This window comes from Trematomus bernacchii, unplaced genomic scaffold (assembly GCF_902827165.1).
Source record: "Trematomus bernacchii unplaced genomic scaffold, fTreBer1.1, whole genome shotgun sequence".
NCBI lineage: Eukaryota > Metazoa > Chordata > Actinopteri > Perciformes > Nototheniidae > Trematomus > Trematomus bernacchii.
The window spans coordinates 8311573-8329538 of NW_022987821.1; the positions used below are offsets into that span (position 1 = coordinate 8311573).

At 45.3% G+C, this 17966-nt stretch overlaps 1 protein-coding gene across 7 annotated transcripts; it reads left to right on the top strand.

The window, feature by feature from the left end:
- Positions 1 to 581: 581 nt before the first annotated feature.
- stat1a (signal transducer and activator of transcription 1a) lies at positions 582 to 17312 on the top strand. Of its 7 annotated transcripts, none has more exons than XM_034151548.1 (25): positions 582 to 718; positions 1787 to 1914; positions 2908 to 3052; positions 3138 to 3233; positions 6697 to 6783; positions 6877 to 6955; positions 7902 to 7993; positions 8082 to 8233; positions 8342 to 8500; positions 9354 to 9446; positions 9533 to 9592; positions 9676 to 9696; positions 9801 to 9891; positions 10085 to 10126; positions 10252 to 10341; positions 10472 to 10570; positions 10777 to 10912; positions 11351 to 11406; positions 14397 to 14494; positions 14707 to 14846; positions 15344 to 15532; positions 15686 to 15764; positions 15850 to 15946; positions 16716 to 16757; positions 16868 to 17312. In XM_034151548.1, the coding sequence occupies exons 2-25, from the start codon at positions 1787 to 1789 to the stop codon at positions 16895 to 16897; spliced, it is 2301 nt and encodes a 766-aa protein (XP_034007439.1). In that variant the 5' UTR covers positions 582 to 718; the 3' UTR covers positions 16898 to 17312. The 7 variants fall into 7 exon arrangements, with proteins under 7 accessions (XP_034007439.1, XP_034007441.1, XP_034007445.1 ...); XM_034151550.1 differs by having other exon boundaries at positions 6700 to 6783; XM_034151549.1 differs by lacking the exon at positions 582 to 718 and having other exon boundaries at positions 14400 to 14494.
- The last annotated feature ends 654 nt before the right edge of the window (positions 17313 to 17966 follow it).

Sequence of the window (17966 nt, forward strand, 5' to 3'; positions counted from 1 at the left end):
ATGTTTTGTTAACATTTACGTAATTTGTATTTCACATAGATGTTGTCATTGTTGTTTCTGGGGCCAAATGAGACACACGTGTAAAAAAGTGTTTATTTCTGCTCCCTTTCCCCCCCAAAAAATACCGTATTGATAAATAAAGTTATATTTTGACTTGACACATGTTGGAACAATTGTTAATTGTTCTTATTTTGGATAAAATGACTGAATGTGCAAGCTAATTTTTATCATAAGTTAAGTTTCAGTTTCATAGTTGTAGGTGTTTCAGTTACTTTCTCTTTCTCTGAAAACACGTGGTCAGTGGAAGCTCTTCTGATAATGGTCTGCCTCCCCTCGGAAGCTACAGTATTTATCTTTTAATCACATAAATATGATTCAACATCTAGGGTTGTTACCCTTACAGTGTATGAAAACAAAATATAAACATATTAATTACTGATCTTCGGCTGATACCTCTAAAAATACGTTTAAAAAAACAACTATTTGTATTGTTTTTATGGGTGAACGTGCTAACTGACAGAACAGCCGCGTAAGCCTCGCTCTGATTGGCTGACAGAAGCAAAGGGGCGGGCACAGATCTCGGATCTCGCAGGTGATTGACTGATTCTGTTTCCTGAACATAACAGTAGCAGGAAAACGCAGAAGCTGTCATCACAGTTTTGGGACAGCCAAAGTTACATTTCGGTGAGATATTGTACGCGTTTACTCAAATTAAACGGTAAGTTTGCTCAATTACTTCCTTACGCAGTGACAACATGTCTCCCAAATCTGCTGTCTGTTTTGATAGAGTATGTTTAGCTAACGTGAAGCCAAACTGCGCTAAAAAACTGAGTACAAGAAGTCCTAATTAATTAATTGAAGTTAACTTAATTTACTGCCAACCTGGTGAGTCAGAAATAGGCAATTTTCACCAGTGAGCTTTAACCATTTAGCTTGTGTTTTGTTCTATGACTCTGGTTTTTATGGCAGAATGTGCTCAAAAAGTAGGGACATTTAGATAAAATGATATATACTTTGACATTTCACATGAATTAAAACTGTAAATATATACATATCAACAGTAGAATGATGTATATCTATTTAAAACACAGTACAAATATAGTAATATAATATTGTGGGATATTATTGACTCTGAAGGAAGTGGGATGAGGAACGAAACCTATGGACACATGTCACCTTTTCCAGCTTATTATAAAAGATATGATAATAATGTTGAATCTGCTAAAGCTGCTTTATTGATATGAACACGTTTTATGAAGTAGTTTGTCAGGATATTTTATTTCTAATTAACTTAACTTCTATTTCTAAGGAGTCCTTTTGACAGTGAATTCATGAATTTACAATAAACTCCAGATCTCCTTTGCCCTCTGACCACACTGAGGGTGGCAATAAGATTATTGCATTATAAGTAAGGCATTTATACATCGTAAAGGATTTTATGACACTTTTTAGAAGCTGCAGAGGCAAAAAAAAGACCAAATATACAACTTAAAATACAGATGTGTTAGCAGCTGCAACAGCATCAACATTTGAATAAGAAATTGCATTTATAAATTACATTTTCAACATTAAATGTACATTTTTATAGGCTGTATGTTGACTAACAACACGTACATATGTTTGTGACAGCACATCAGCCAAAAATGCAGTTCAGAATGATCTAAAAACGCATCTATTTAAGACGTGTTGTTCACTGTAATCTGTCCGCAGTGCAGCAGGTGTTGAATTTATCTAGAAGTGAAATGCCTGAATCCTCATCCATCTTCTTCCTCTCGTTCCCCAAAAGATGGCGCAGTGGGGCCAGCTCCAGATGTTGGACTGTAAGTACCTGGAGCAGGTGGACCAGCTGTACGACGACTCCTTCCCCATGGACATCCGACAGTACCTGAGCAGGTGGATCGAGAGCATCGACTGGTACGAAGACACAAAGAAAGAGCACATTTATACCAAAATATGCCATCATAGTAACACGGACAGATTGGGATGTCGGGCTATTCATCAACACAATATCCACATGTTGTTTTTAAATAACCGTCCATTCATAATTAATCAGTAATGCAAATAGGTAGTTAGTTGCAGCCATGTTACAACAAAGGTTCCTCAAAGTGTGTTGTTGTGCAACTAATTTTATTATTTATAAATCAATGCTTTTTCTACTGAATTGATCTTCTATATAATGTTAGAAAATAGGAAAGAGAATGCTCATTATCAAACAGTCCTAAGGTGGAAGAATCAATAATGGGGTTGATTTTTAATTGAATAATTATCAAAACGGTTCCAGATTTTTAATCAATTAAGTGTTTAAACTCTGAACTGGTTTGATGTTCCCTTTCTTAAATTAGCTCTCTGCAATTAATTAGTATTCATGTAGATGTCTGTGGGGGAAACGTCTGTGTAGCAATGCAGTGGGAGTCACCGACTCAAAGGAGACACGGGGAGAGCTGGAGCTTTGATGGCAAACACTGATGGGTTTATTTAGGAGCTTCGGCCGGAGAATTCACAAAACCAGTCAGAGAGTCAGAGGGTCTGACTTCACCGGAGAGTTGCCACAAAGAACTCTACCCCAGACCCGTGTATTTAGCTAGTTCAGAGAGAATAACAGGGGGACAGAACACTGAGAGCACAGCAGCCACGGGTACAGGTGCGTGTGCTCAGTCAGGACATGAACTGATCAACTGGGTCACAGTTATGGACCTTGGAACATATTTCCCCAACAATGTATATATGAAAAAAGACATTAAAAAGGATAGGGATACTGACTCAAGCTTTTATAAGAATAGGATAAAGCCTAGAAGAAGCTGTAATTAATTTAAAAGTGAATTAACTCAATAAAAAAACGTGCAAAGTGCAAAACCATATCTTGTTCCAGCTTTGAAAGACGTAGTGATTTCCCCTCTGCCTGCTCAGGGACACGGTGGCGGATCAGGACTCTTTGGCCACCGTGCGTTTCCACGACCTCCTCGCTCAGCTGGACGACCAACACGGCCGCTTCGCTTTAGAAAACAACTTCCTGTTGCAGCACAACATCCGCAAGATCAAGAGGAACCTGCAGGTACCACCGACGTTCAGCTCTGTGGAGTGTGATAGTTGTTATTTATTATTTCTGCTGATTGATAACTCCCGCGATGTCTCTGCAGGATCGCTTCCAGGAAGACCCCATCCACATGGCCGTGATCATCTCCAAAAACCTGAAGGAGGAGAAGAAGATCCTGGACGGGGCGAAGAACAGACAGGTAAGGCAGAAAGTACATATATAAGGAAATTAGGGGTGTAACGGTTCACAGAATTTACGGTTCGGTATGTACCTCGGTTTGGGGGTCACGGTTCGGTATGTACCTCGGTTTGGGGGTCACGGTTCGGTATGTACCTCGGTTTGGGGGTCACGGTTCGGTATGTACCTCGGTTTGGGGGTCACGGTTCGGTATGTACCTCGGTTTGGGGGTCACGGTTCGGTATGTACCTCGGTTTGGGGGTCACGGTTCGGTATGTACCTCGGTTTGGGGGTCACGGTTCGGTATGTACCTCGGTTTGGGGGTCACGGTGCGGTATGTACCTCGGTTTGGGGGTCACGGTTCGGTATGTATCTCGGTTTGGGGGTCACGGTTCGGTATGTACCTCGGTTTGGGGGTCACGGTTCGGTATGTACCTCGGTTTGGGGGTCACGGTTCGGTATGTACCCTCGGTTTGGGGTCACGGTTCGGTATGTACCTCGGTTTGGGGGTCACGGTTCGGTATTGTACCTCGGTTTGGGGGTCACGGTTCGGTATGTACCTCGGTTTGGGGGTCCACGGTTCGGTATGTACCTCGGTTTGGGGGTCACGGTTCGGTATGTACCTCGGTTAGGGGGTCACGGTTGCGGTATGTACCTCGGTTTGGGGGTCACGGTTCGGTATGTACCTCGGTTTGGGGGTCACGGTTCGGTATGTACCTCGGTTTGGGGGTCACGGTTCGGTATGTACCTCGGTTTGGGGGTCACGGTTCGGTATGTACTCGGTTGGGGTCACGGTGCGGTATGTACCTCGGTTTGGGGGTCACGGTTCTGCGTATGTATCTCGGTTTGGGGTCACGGTTCGGTATGTACCTCGGTTTTTGGGGGTCACGGTTCGGTATTGTACCTCGGTTTTGGGGGGTCACGGTTCGGTATGTACCTCGGTTTGGGGTCACGGTTCGGTATGTACCTCGGTTTGGGGGTCACGGTGCGGTATGTACCTCGGTTTGGGGGTCACGGTTCGGTATGTACCTCGGTTTGGGGGTCACGGTTCGGTATGTACCTCGGTTTGGGGGTCACGGTTCGGTATGTACCTCGGTTTGGGGGTCACGGTGCGGTATGTACCTCGGTTTGGGGGTCACGGTTCGGTATGTATCTCGGTTTGGGGGTCACGGTTCGGTACAACAAGAAAAAGCAAAAAAAAGTCCCAAATGCATAATTCCAGGTTTGTGTTTTATTTATTTTGAACAGTAGTGCAAGTTACAGTTTAAAAATAAGGAACTCTAACATTTTGAATAATTCACTTATACTTATTACACAGTTCAAAACAAACCTCAAACAGTACCACACACACTCGGATGGCCATATTATTGTGTGTGTGTGTGTGTGTGTGTGTGTGTGTGTGTGTGTGTGTGTGTGTGTGTGTGTGTGTGTGTGTGTGTGTGTGTGGTGTGTGTGTGTGTGTGTGTGTGTGGTGTGTGTGTGTGTGTGTGTGTGTGTGTGTGTGTGTGTGTGTGTGTGTGTGTGTGTGTGTGTGTGTGTGTGTGTGTGTGTGTGTGTGTGTGTGTGTGTGTGTGTGTGTGTGTGTGTGTGTGTGTGTGTGTGTGTGTGTGTGTGTGTGTGTGTGTGTGTGTGTGTGTGTGTGTGTGTGTGTGTGTGTGTGTGTGTGTGTGTGTGTGTGTGTGTGTGTGTGTGTGAGACTTCCACAGAACACACATGATGCGTGGACTCATTTGCCTTTGGTGATTGTTTTCCCTTGAAATATGACTCCTCCCAGGTAATGATTGCACAACGACCCACAGCATCTGTGTTCTCTAGTCTTCTATTGCATAAGGGCGCAGCATAGCCGTTGAAAAACATATGCCAAAAGCTTCTGTTATTTCTTCTGGTCTCTCTTGGCTTCTTAAAAACTGCGGGGCTAAGCTGTTGAACTGCTGTTGTCTTTTGCCGGGCTCCGGTGATTGCCAAATCTGGGTGATGCCTTCTGATATGATTTAGCGTGTTTGGCTTGTGTTAGCATGCCGTTCCCGTGTCAAGGGGTGCATTTCACGACAGAGGTGCATAATTTGACACAACACCGGCACACCGTCCTCGTCCGATCCACCACTCGCACTTCATCGTTATTGTAGTCCACAGGGACCCCGAAATGTTCCCACGCAGCTGATTTAAAAGAAGCAGGTGGGTCTTCTCGCTCCTTTGTGTTATCTGAACTCGCAATACTAACTTTTCTTTTCTTGTATTTTATTCGTTTTGTTGTGTTTTCTTCTTCTTCTTCTTCATTTGTTGTTTAAGGGCGGCTGGCAAACAGCTGGATGATATATAGTGTAATGGATACTGCCCTGAATGACAGACTTCTTTTCCCACTCGTGCACCGAACCGTGACGTCCGAACCGTGACGGTACGGGACGAATACGGATACCGTTACACCCCTAAAATAAATACTTACTTTAGAAATTAAAGTGGGAATAAACCTGGTCCTAGTCCTGCTCCTAGTCCTGCTCCTCTGCCTCCTCAATAAAGGTATATCTTATTACCATACCTGCAACTAGGGATGCCAGAAACTGACCATGATGAAATTCAAAAATCGGACAGCCCTGGCGAATATTAATCGATTATTCGCCTCCCCCCGATTGAATAATCGCTGGCATCCCTACCTGCAACTACCAGTTTTTGTGAAGAATGCATAAAATGATGCAATATATGTTAAATACATGGTTTGTACAAGTAATTACTGGGGTTGCATTTCTTCTGATTACCTCATTTGGGCGTGCACATTTTCCGCGCGCAAACCTACCTCTTTTGGATTTGGAAAGGTTGGCATGTATGTATTACATTTGAGAGAAATTAAAAAAAGAGGAGGCGGAGCTAATGCCTGATCAGAATTCTACCACAATTGACAAAGACGATATTACGTCCATAACACGCATTGTTTCTGATAGCAACTCTCTGTGGGTCCACCATCCGAAATTACGTCATATCGGCAGCAAATCTGTATCCGCTCGTTGTTCCCCCGTTTTTAAAAGATGTGGGTAGGGAGGAAAAGAGAGAGAGAGAGTTTTATTTGCTGACGCTGCGTGAGTTCCCCGACACACCGGGGACACATAGTGATGTATACAAGACATCAAAAAGTGCATTTTGCATGATAGGTCCCCTTTAAGTTTAAATGGAGCAACTCTTTCTTGAAACATATCTTACTACAAAGACAACAGATTATGTTCCCCAGGGTTTTTTCTGCATACCAGAATGCAGATTTTCCCCGTAAAATGTTAGTGATGCCAGAAAACAATATTTCTGTTCGTCAAAAACAGTATTATTACTCCAGGAATATGAGTATCAAACAGAGCGTCAGACGGCAGAGACAGCTTTGTTTTTACGGAGCTCTGACGTCACGTTGTTGTCTACGTCCGCGAGAATTTATATATCTTATTTACAAGATCAGCGCCACAGTATTGCCCAAATTGTAAGTAAATATATATTTGTTTCTGCAGCAGGACGGCGAGGGGACGATGTCGGCCATGGTGGTGGAGAAACAGAAGCTGGACAACAAAGTGGAGCAGATGAAAGAAATAGTTCAGGTAAACACACCTGTCGTTATATAGTAAAAGTGTAACGGTCTGTCTCCATCAAGGAAGGGCTTTTTGTCTGTAATGTGTTCTCTCGCGGTGCAGGTGGCGGATCAGAACATCAAGAAGCTGGAAGATCAGCAGGACGAGTACGACTTCATCATCGACACCCTGAAGAACAGAGGTGGGGAAACGTCAAAGCTGTTTTTATGTTTATTGGATGCTGTATTAGGGCCAGAGTACGTAAACAAACTCAGTGATGTTGTTTAGGATTTTACGATCACCTCATTCTAATCGCTCTGTTGTTTCCTCGTGAATAGTGTCTATTGCTAAATATCAAAATATAGTTTGATAAATCATCTGCAGGTAAAATGTAAGTTGCTTCAACCTTGTGAAATCTCAACGTTTATTCGCCATAAATGTACGACTTTAATATCCGATAATATCCATATTTTTTGGGGCGTAAATGTATGGCTTTAATGTCAGAACGTTTTTTCTAGCATTATACACAGGTTAAGTTACACATAACTTTCTCAGTGAGTTACTCAGAGGAGTACCAGCAGTCAGTGTTTGGTACTCCAACTTCTGGCCCCACATAAAGTTATGTGATGAAGCCCTCTGTGACGTGAACGGCGACGCTAGTGGAGTACTTCGGGAACGTTGACGGGGTTGAGCGTGCCGTGAACGTTGTGATCAGCTGATTTTGCGCAGTTCTCCAGTGTGTGCACAGGGGAGTCTCCGCAGCCGGTTGACGTAGTTTTGGCACAATTCTGTTGTACAGACCGACGTTAACAGCTGCCCCGCCCCGTCTGTGCACACGGATACCGACTCTGGAAAAGCTTCACAAGTACGTCGGTACGCAAAGGCCCTTAGTGACACAAGTGACGGTACGCATTTCAGATTTTTGGCGCGCATGCGTACCAGTTATGTGCACCCCTGATTATACACACAGTTTCAAATTGGAGTTTATCTAAACACAATGCCCCTAATATGTCGTCAACGGTTTTAAATAATTCACAAATTAGGTAAAAATTAAATAGCATAAATCGTGCACAAGGGGAAATTGTAGTTCTGTTATTCCTTATTAGATCTAATCAATTGATTCAGATTTAATTTGTGTGTGTGTGTAGAGAATGAAATAAATGGCATGACACCGAAGGAGCTGGAGAAAGAGAAGATGAGGGTCCAAGGGATGTGCCTCGAACTGAAGGCCAAGCGACTGGTGAGCAACAAAAGAGACGTGTTCCTCCCTGACAATAACTACACACCTGCAAAGTTGGAAGCTAAGGTTTCTCCCGTGTTCCCCCCAGAACGTGGTGTCCCAGCTGACGGAGCTCCTGAACGTCACGCAGGCCTTGCTGTCGGACCTGATCTCCGAGGAGCTGCCGGAGTGGAAGCAGCGGCAGCAGATCGCCTGCATCGGAGGCCCGCCCAACGCCTGCGTGGACCAGCTGCAGAACTGGTGAGGACTGGAGGACGATAACATTTCAATACATGACTTTGTCTTCAAGGTCTTCAACACAGATCCTCCTCTCTCCTTCTCCTCCTCTTCCTCCTCTTCCTCCGGCAGGTTCACAGCAGTAGCAGAGAGTCTTCAGCAGGTCCGTCAGCACCTGAAGAAGCTGCAGGAGTTGGAGCAGAAGTTGACGTACGAGAGCGACCCCATCACGCAGAAGAAAGCGTACCTGGAGGCCCGAGCCCTGGACCTCCTCAAGAACCTGCTCTCCAAGTGAGGACACACGCACACACACACACACACACACACACACACACACACACACACACACACACACACACACACGCACACGCACACTTACACACAAAGGTGACACACACACACACACAAAGGTGTCACACACACACACGCACACACACACACACACACACACAAAGGTGTCACACACACACATGCACACACACACACACACACACACACACACACACAAAGGTGTCACACACACACACACACACACACACACACAAAGGTGTCACGCACACACACACACACACAAAGGTGGCACACACACACACACACACAAAGGTGGCACACACACACACACACACACACACAAAGGTGTCACACACACACACACACACACACAAAGGTGTCACACACACACATGCACACACACACACACACACACACACACACAAAGGTGTCACACACACACACGCACACACACACACACACACACACACACACACACACAAAGGTGTCACGCACACACACACACACACGCACACACACACACACACACACACACAAAGGTGTCACGCACACACACACACACACACACACACACACACACACACACACACACACAAAGGTGGCACACACACACACACACACACACAAGGTGTCACACACACACACACACACACACACACACACACACACACACAGAGGTGTCACACACACACACACAGGCTTTCAGCTGAGGCGGGAAGTAATGCTTACTTTTATTTTGATGGCTTATCTTGTCTGTTTTTAACATACATGTTTTTTAAGGGAATTAAAGTTTCTGTGTGTGTGTGTGTGTGTGTGTGTGTGTGTGTGTGCGCGTGTGCGTGTGTGTGTGTAGCTCTCTGGTTGTAGAGAGGCAGCCCTGCATGCCCACCCACCCACAGAGACCCTTGGTGCTGAAAACAGGCGTCCAGTTCACAGTGAAGCTACGGTAAGAATCTAAAATCAACAACAAACTATTTCTCTGATGTCTCTTCCTCCTCTCCATCTTCTGCCAACGCTTCCTTGGTGTTTCAGGTTCCTGGTGAAGCTGCAGGAGTTTAACTACCAGCTCAAAGTCAAGGCGATGTTTGACAAGTAAGCTGCGTTCAAGAATTTATATAAATTGCTTAAAAAAGTGGTATAATAATAATAATACGTGATCTCTTTCTGTTTCTCAGAGATGTTACAGAGAAGAAAGGGTGAGTCTCAAAACCATTTACGCGCATATCAGAATATATTCTCCGATACATATTTCACATATTCTCTCAGACTCATAATTATTGACTTGTTGGTGTTGAGTCAGGTTTCGGAAGTTCAATATTTTGGGAACGAACACCAAGGTGATGAACATGGAGGAGTCGAATGGCAGCCTGGCAGCGGAGTTCAGACATCTGGTAAAGAGTCATAGATTTGTACTTAATGTAAATAGAATAATAAGTGGCGTGTGGTTCGTTAATATTGCAGCTAGTGGATTCATATTTTCTGGTATGATTATAAAAGTGGGTAATGTAGGTTAAGACTACATTTTGTGAGTGCTTTGGTAAGGGGAGAAAACAGTTTTAAAACGTCTTGTACTTCTTCACGCAGCAACTGAAAGAGCAGAAAGTTGCCGGCAACCGAACGAACGAGGTAAGAGAAACAATATCAAGAGAAATGAAGTATTAAAGGTTTTGGATTTAAAGGTTTTCTGTCAGTGTGTGTGGGAGCTTGATATGTGTGTGTGTGTGTGTGTGTGTGTGTGTGTGTGTGTTCAGGGTCCCCTGATCGTCACAGAGGAGCTTCACTCGCTCAGCTTCGAGTCCGAGCTGCAGCTCAACCAGTCGGGACTCAACATCAAACTCGAGGTGAGACTAGAAGAAAGATCCTTACAGTTCATCAGTTCATGTTGAGTTTGGAAAGTGTGTTCATGATTAATTCCTGTTGTGTGTGTGTGTGGTGTTGTTGTTGTTGTTGTTGCTGTTGTTGCTGTTGTAGGCGATGTCTCTGCCTGTTGTGGTCATCTCTAACGTCTGTCAGCTGCCTGCTGGCTGGGCCTCCATCCTCTGGTACAACATGCTGACCACTGAGCCCAAGGTTAGCACACACACACACACACACACACACACACACACACACACACACACACACACACACACACACACACACACACACACACACACACACACACACACACATATTTATCATGATAAAACATCAGAGCGTAAAAGCTCCAGTAAAAGACCCCTATATTTGACATGCGCTCAGTTCTTCATCAAGTCTCCTCCTCTCCTCTTCCTCAGAATCTGAAGTTCTTCCTCACCCCTCCTGCGGCGAAGTGGTCTCAGCTGTCGGAGGTCCTGAGCTGGCAGTTCTCCTCCGTCACGCAGCGAGGCCTGAACCAGGAGCAGCTCAACATGCTGGCCGACAAGCTGCTCGGTAGGAACCAAAGCGAACAGCGAACTATCTAAACTAGACAATATGTAAACAGTTTAGAAATATGTCCAAACAAGAACACCTCCGACACCTGCAGAACCTTTCACACTTTACAGAGTTCAGCAGACCTCAACGGAGGCCTTTGGCGTTGAGGAATGTGTGAAAGAAACAAGCATTTTAGAAATATGTTATACATTTGTAAAATAATTTGAAAAATATTTGCCAAAATGTGTAAAAATATATAAGATTTAGATGAAAATATGCAAAAATGACAGAAATTCGACAAATCTCCAATGAAGACACTCTCCTGCCAAATAAATACCTTAAAAAAAAAAAGAATAATCTCTGCTAAAAATATGTAGAAATATATGTGACAAAAATGTGTGAAATGTTAGAAAGATTTGATTATTTTTAATATGAATTGTAAATGTTTTTCTGCAGGATCTAAAACCCAGAGGAACCCAGACGGACAAATCCCCTGGGGCAAATTCTGCAAGGTGAGCCACGGTCATTTCAAATAACGACTTCTCACTGCAATCTCCCAAAGAAAGGCAGTTTTGGTATAAAAGTAATTCAATCAGGAGAGACGGGTTTGATGAAAGAACACATATTATTGCCAGGAATACCCAAATGAATGTAATGGAGTTTTTGTGATTAGGCCCCGTTGTGCGGGAGTATCATTCGGGAGGGGAGAACCGATCGGATGAAACCCCCCGGGGTCTAGACCCTGGTGGTAATGAATGGATAGTTGGGTTCGGTCTGAAGGGGAGTGGCTTAGCTTGACCCTGGTGGTGGTGAATGGATAGTTGGGTTCGGTCTGAAGGGGAGGGGCTTAGCTTGACCCTGGTGGTGGTGAATGGATGGTTGGGGTCGGTCTGAAGGGGAGTGGCTTAGCTTGACCCTGGTGGTGGTGAATGGATAGTTGGGTTCGGTCTGAAGGGGAGGGGCTTAGCTTGACCCTGGTGGTGGTGAATGGATAGTTGGGTTCGGTCTGAAGGGGAGGGGCTTAGCTTGACCCTGGTGGTGGTGAATGGATAGTTGGGTTCGGTCTGAAGTTGAGTGGCTTAGCTTGACCCTGGTGGTGGTGAATGGATAATTGGGTTCGGTCTGAAGGGGAGGGGCTTAGCTTGACCCTGGTGGTGGTGAATGGATAGTTGGGTTCGGTCTGAAGGGGAGGGGCTTAGCTTGACCCTGGTGGTGGTGAATGGATAGTTGGGTTCGGTCTGAAGGGGAGGGGCTTAGCTTGACCCTGGTGGTGGTGGTGAATGGATAGTTGGGTTCGGTCTGAAGTTGAGTGGCTTAGCTTGACCCTGGTGGTGGTGAATGGATAATTGGGTTCGGTCTGAAGGGGAGGGGCTTAGCTTGACCCTGGTGGTGGTGAATGGATGGTTGGGTTCGGTCTGAAGTTGAGTGGCTTAGCTTGACCCTGGTGGTGGTGAATGGATGGTTGGGTTCGGTCTGAAGGGGAGGGGCTTAGCTTGACCCTGGTGGTGGTGAATGGATAGTTGGGGTCGGTCTGAAGGGGAGGGGCTTAGCTTGACCCTGGTGGTGGTGAATGGATAGTTGGGGTCGGTCTGAAGTTGAGTGGCTTAGCTTGACCCTGGTGGTGGTGAATGGATGGTTGGGTTTGGTCTGAAGGGGAGGGGCTTAGCTTGACCCTGGTGGTGGTGAATGGATGGTTGGGTTTGGTCTGAAGGGGAGGGGCTTAGCTTGACCCTGGTGGTGGTGAATGGATAGTTGGGGTCGGTCTGAAGGGGAGGGGCTTAGCTTGACCCTGGTGGTGGTGAATGGATGGTTGGGTTCGGTCTGAAGGGGAGGGGCTTAGCTTGACCCTGGTGGTGGTGAATGGATAGTTGGGGTCGGTCTGAAGGGGAGTGGCTTAGCTTGACCCTGGTGGTGGTGAATGGATAGTTGGGGTCGGTCTGAAGGGGAGTGGCTTAGCTTGACCCTGGTGGTGGTGAATGGATAGTTGGGGTTGGTCTGAAGGGGAGTGGCTTAGCTTGACCCTGGTGATGGTGAATGGATGGTTGGGTTCGGTCTGAACGGGAGTGGCTTAGCTTGACCCTGGTGGTGGTGAATGGATGGTTGGGGTCGGTCTGAAGGGGAGGGGCTTAGCTTGACCCTGGTGGTGGTGAATGAATAGTTGGGGTCGGTCTGAAGGGGAGTGGCTTAGCTTGACCCTGGTGGTGGTGAATGGATGGTTGGGGTCGGTCTGAAGGGGAGTGGCTTAGCTTGACCCTGGTGGTGGTGAATGAATAGTTGGGTTCGGTCTGAAGGGGAGGGGCTTAGCTTGACCCTGGTGGTGGTGAATGGATGGTTGGGGTCGGTCTGAAGGGGAGTGGCTTAGCTTGACCCTGGTGGTGGTGAATGGATAGTTGGGGTCGGTCTGAAGGGGAGTGGCTTAGCTTGACCCTGGTGGTGGTGAATGGATAGTTGGGGTCGGTCTGAAGGGGAGTGGCTTAGCTTGACCCTGGTGGTGGTGAATGGATGGTTGGGTTCGGTCTGAAGGGGAGTGGCTTAGCTTGACCCTGGTGGTGGTGGTGAATGGATGGTTCGGTCTGAAGGGGCGTGGCTTAGCTTGACCCTGGTGGTGGTGAATGGATAGTTGGGTTCGGTCTGAAGGGGAGTGGCTTAGCTTGACCCTGGTGGTGGTGAATGGATAGTTGGGTTCGGTCTGAAGGGGAGTGGCTTAGCTTGACACTGGTGGTGGTGAATGGATAGTTGGGTTTGGTCTGAAGGGGAGGGGCTTAGCTTGACCCTGGTAGTGGTGAATGGATAGTTGGGGTCGGTCTGAAGGGGAGTGGCTTAGCTTGACCCTGGTGGTGGTGAATGGATAGTTGGGTTCGGTCTGAAGGGGAGGGGCTTAGCTTGACCCTGGTGGTGGTGAATGGATAGTTGGGTTTGGTCTGAAGGGGAGGGGCTTAGCTTGACCCTGGTAGTGGTGAATGGATAGTTGGGGTCGGTCTGAAGGGGAGTGGCTTAGCTTGACCCTGGTGGTGGTGAATGGATAGTTGGGTTCGGTCTGAAGGGGAGGGGCTTAGCTTGACCCTGGTGGTGGTGAATGGATAGTTGGGTTCGGTCTGAAGGGGAGGGGCTTAGCTTGACCCTGGATTCAGAGGGACAGGAGGTGAAAAGGGGTGGAGGAGGGTTGCGTCGAGTCACCTGAAATGACAGCTATCAGAGGGGAGAGCAGATTTAAAAAGGGTTAGCAGAGCGTTATGATAGGCTTGTGAGAATAGAGCGAAGTGATTGGTTAAGCTGGGGAGTGACGCCCCGATCACTTATTGAGAGGAGAGAGGGTAGTAACATGGACATAGTGAATTAATGAGTAAAGACGGTCTTCCTGGTTGAACTTGCGCTGAGCTTCATTTGTTGAAATGCATGCAGAAATATATGAAATTGTGTTAAAAAGACATGTTGCAACTCGTGGTGTTTCCCTGCTGGATGCATTACTTTTGCTAAACTAAACGCCTGTTCTCCTGTCCAGCAGCAGAGTGCCAATGAGAAGGCTTTTCCCTTCTGGCTGTGGATCGAGGGGATCCTGGATCTGATTAAAAGACACCTGCTCAGTCTCTGGAACGACGGGTGAGTACTACTTTGAGACAGACACATTTATGCATATTCACACATTAAGACATCAATAAAAGCACAACAATCAACAGTCACTTCAATAACTTTGAGAAATGTGCATTAGTGCAAGACTGTCTATAGCAGCGTGAAAAGTGTCTGGTGCGTGACTGCTGCTAAATGAACTTGGTTATATGTTTCTTCATATGTTTTGTTCTGTGTGTTTGCAGCTGCATCCTGGGCTTCATCTGTAAAGAGCGGGAGAAAGCTCTGCTGACTGATAAATGTCCCGGGACCTTCCTGCTGCGCTTCAGTGAGAGCAGCAAGGAGGGAGCCATCACCTTCACCTGGATCGAGCACGACGTCCACGGTGAGCACACGTGTTGAATGTTTGTAGTGTCCAGATGCATGTTGTTATTACTTATTATCAGAGATGGCAAAAGTACACACGTCCTTTACTCAAGTAGAAGTACAGATACTCGTGTTTAAAAATACTCTGGTGAAAGTAGAAGTACTGACTAAACTTCTAAAAAGAAAGGAGGGCTTTGAAATGTACTTCAGTAAAAAGTACCCATAACTAGCAGCTGTTTTAAAGAGTACCTGACCTCCCTTTATATTAATAGAACAATAATGTCATTGTTAGCTCATGAATGTTTCCATGCTGAACAACGGCAACATGACAACGTTTTCATTGGTCCCTCTTCTTTAGAGAAGACCAGGAAATGATGGATACACGGATCGTGTTCAAATCAATAGGCACGCAATGACTCTAAATAATTGTTATACATTAAGTTTTGCATACCATGAACGTAACACATTAAAATGAAATGTTAGCTTCTTCCTCATGGTCCGTGTTTCTGAACGCAGACAAGCCGCTCTTCCACTCGGTGGAGCCGTACACGAAGAAGGAGCTGTCGGCCGTCTCTCTGTCCGATATCATCCGAACGTACAAAGTAATGGCCGCCGAGAACATCCCGGAAAACCCGCTGCGCTTCCTCTACCCGAACATCCCCAAAGACAAGGCCTTTGGGAAGTACTACCCCAAACCCACGGAGGGTAAGAAGTCACTAAAGCCTATTTCTTTCACTTCTCTTTGCACGACTGAACACCTGGAGCCAAGTGCATACTAAAGCTGGTGCACTCATGCATTTCTGAACCCATTGTCTTTCCCTTTTCACACGTTTTAATCTGTGTGTTACTGCCTTCCAGCTGCAGAGCCCATGGACGTAGAGAACTGTCCACCGAAGAGTGGCTACATGAAGACGGAGCTCATATCTGTCTCAGAAGTGTAAGCAGTGTTAAAAACAATAACATGATGTATTGAATTATTAACAGATGAAATACTAAGTCTCTGTCCACGTTCTCCTGTGCAGACATCCGTCCAAACTGCACGACAACATGATGCCGATGTCTCCGGACGACTACAAGGCTTTATCGCAGTACGTCAGTCCCCGAGACATCGATGCTGCGGTGAGTTGGCATTTTAATGAAAGACAAAATCAATACAAATCTATAACTGAAAAGGTAATACACAAGTAGAGTCATCAGTTGTCGCAGTAAGTAAAGTAGAACACACACTGAGAACGTTAAAATCCAATTAGGAGTGTCAAGGTTTCTGTCTTCTGTCAATGTCTGCTGTAATCTACAACGGCGTAAAAGGGTTAAAGTGGACCTATCATGCTATATTTGAATAATATAGTGTAGGACCATACCTATATAAGGCATATTTCAAAATACCAAAACAGATCATGCATTTTAGCCATGCCTCATTTCCCTCAATTTGACATTTTTTAGCTCTGCTCTGCAAGGGTTGATTCTGTGAGAACAGCACCACCTACAGGCCTGGCATATGTACTACAGCGTCTCCAGCGCTTTCGAACGGCAATGGCCGTGGCTGTCTCCTCCTGATTGGTGGAGTTGGCCCAATAGCCGTAGCGCCACCGTCCTGACGTCAGGACAGTGTTCAAATCTGGATCAGTTTTTATCAGATCCGTTGCAGCCCCTTTTTTAGAGATTTGGATATGGAGGAAAATAGAGAGGGTTGTGTTTTCTGACACTTGGTGAGTTCCCTGGAACACCGGGGACACATATTCATGTAGAAAAGACGTACAAAAGTGCATTTTGCATGATAGGTCCCCTTTAAAGAAATATAAATTATTAATATTTAGACCCTAATATGCCGTTGTAGTGATCAGATCTGTCTTCTTTAAGTCTTGTCTGTTTGTCCTGTTGCTTTCAGACCTACAATCTGATTGATGGATTTGAAGAGTTTGACGTTCAGGTAGATCTGATCTGTTGCTCTTCACGTATTCACCGCTGCTGCTAAATGTGCTTTACCCCTCTTAATTAAACATATGAATGTATTAAATCCCTCTCTTCTTTTCTCTCCAGATGAGCGCAGACTTTCCAAACCAGAACTGATGAGGGCGTCTTCACAAAAACACTCTAAGAGGTGTTGGAAAAACATGGAGACAAGAGCCCCCTTTGGACGGGATTAGGATAATTTAAAATATGGCCTATGATCAAGAATTAACATCTTCAGGTTTTATCATCCAAATAATCAGATGACTGTTTATATATCCAATCAAGACATTATCTGTCACTTTATTGTACATACATATTTCTTATTATTGTGAAACTCCCTATAGTATCTGTTAAACAGTCAAATGTACGAATGTGATGCCTTTATTGTTCTGTGAGTGAAAACATCTGTGGAGTTTTACTGTAGCACTTAACGCCGCTCAATGTATCTTGCTTTAACTAGGAATTAGTTTTAAATGTCTATGTAGATGGGGCTGATATTTCATCATTAAACCTGCCTGCGTGAATACAAGAAGACAATGTGTGTGTTTGTTATTAACGAGATTATTTTAATGAACTTCTACACTAAAGACACACTTGTCCTTTCACAGATACCATTTCCTAAAAGTCAAAGTCTGGTGGTCAATGTTTTTAAATTACATTACATTACATGTCATTTGTTAGACGCTTTTATCCAAAGCGACTTACATGCATTCAGTACTGTGGACAAACCCCACAGGAGCAATTTGGGGTGAAGTGTCTTGCCCAGGGACACAACAACATGCTGACTGCAGTGGGACTCGAACTTGCTATCCCCTGATTTGAAGTCCATCACACTATCCACTGAGCCACAGGGTTATGTATTCAAAATGGCATTTAAAGGGTTAGAATCCTGAAAAGTATTCAATATTTGGTATTTTTGATTAGGGCTTTAAAGATTGAACCCAAAAAAGTGGTGAAAGAAACCTTTTAATATAATGTTTTTATCAAAGTATTTTGCAGTGGACATTTTTGTCCCGAATGACTAATTTGCGTAGTCCAATACCGGAGGGTTAAAAGCTTTCTTCTACTTTCTAAAACCTGTGTGAGTAAGCAGAGGTTTACGAGGTGCACCTGAAGGCACCATGCATCCCGATGACGCAGCACGTCGCCGCTAGGGGGCGTGATGACATCACTGCGTGAGTTGAAG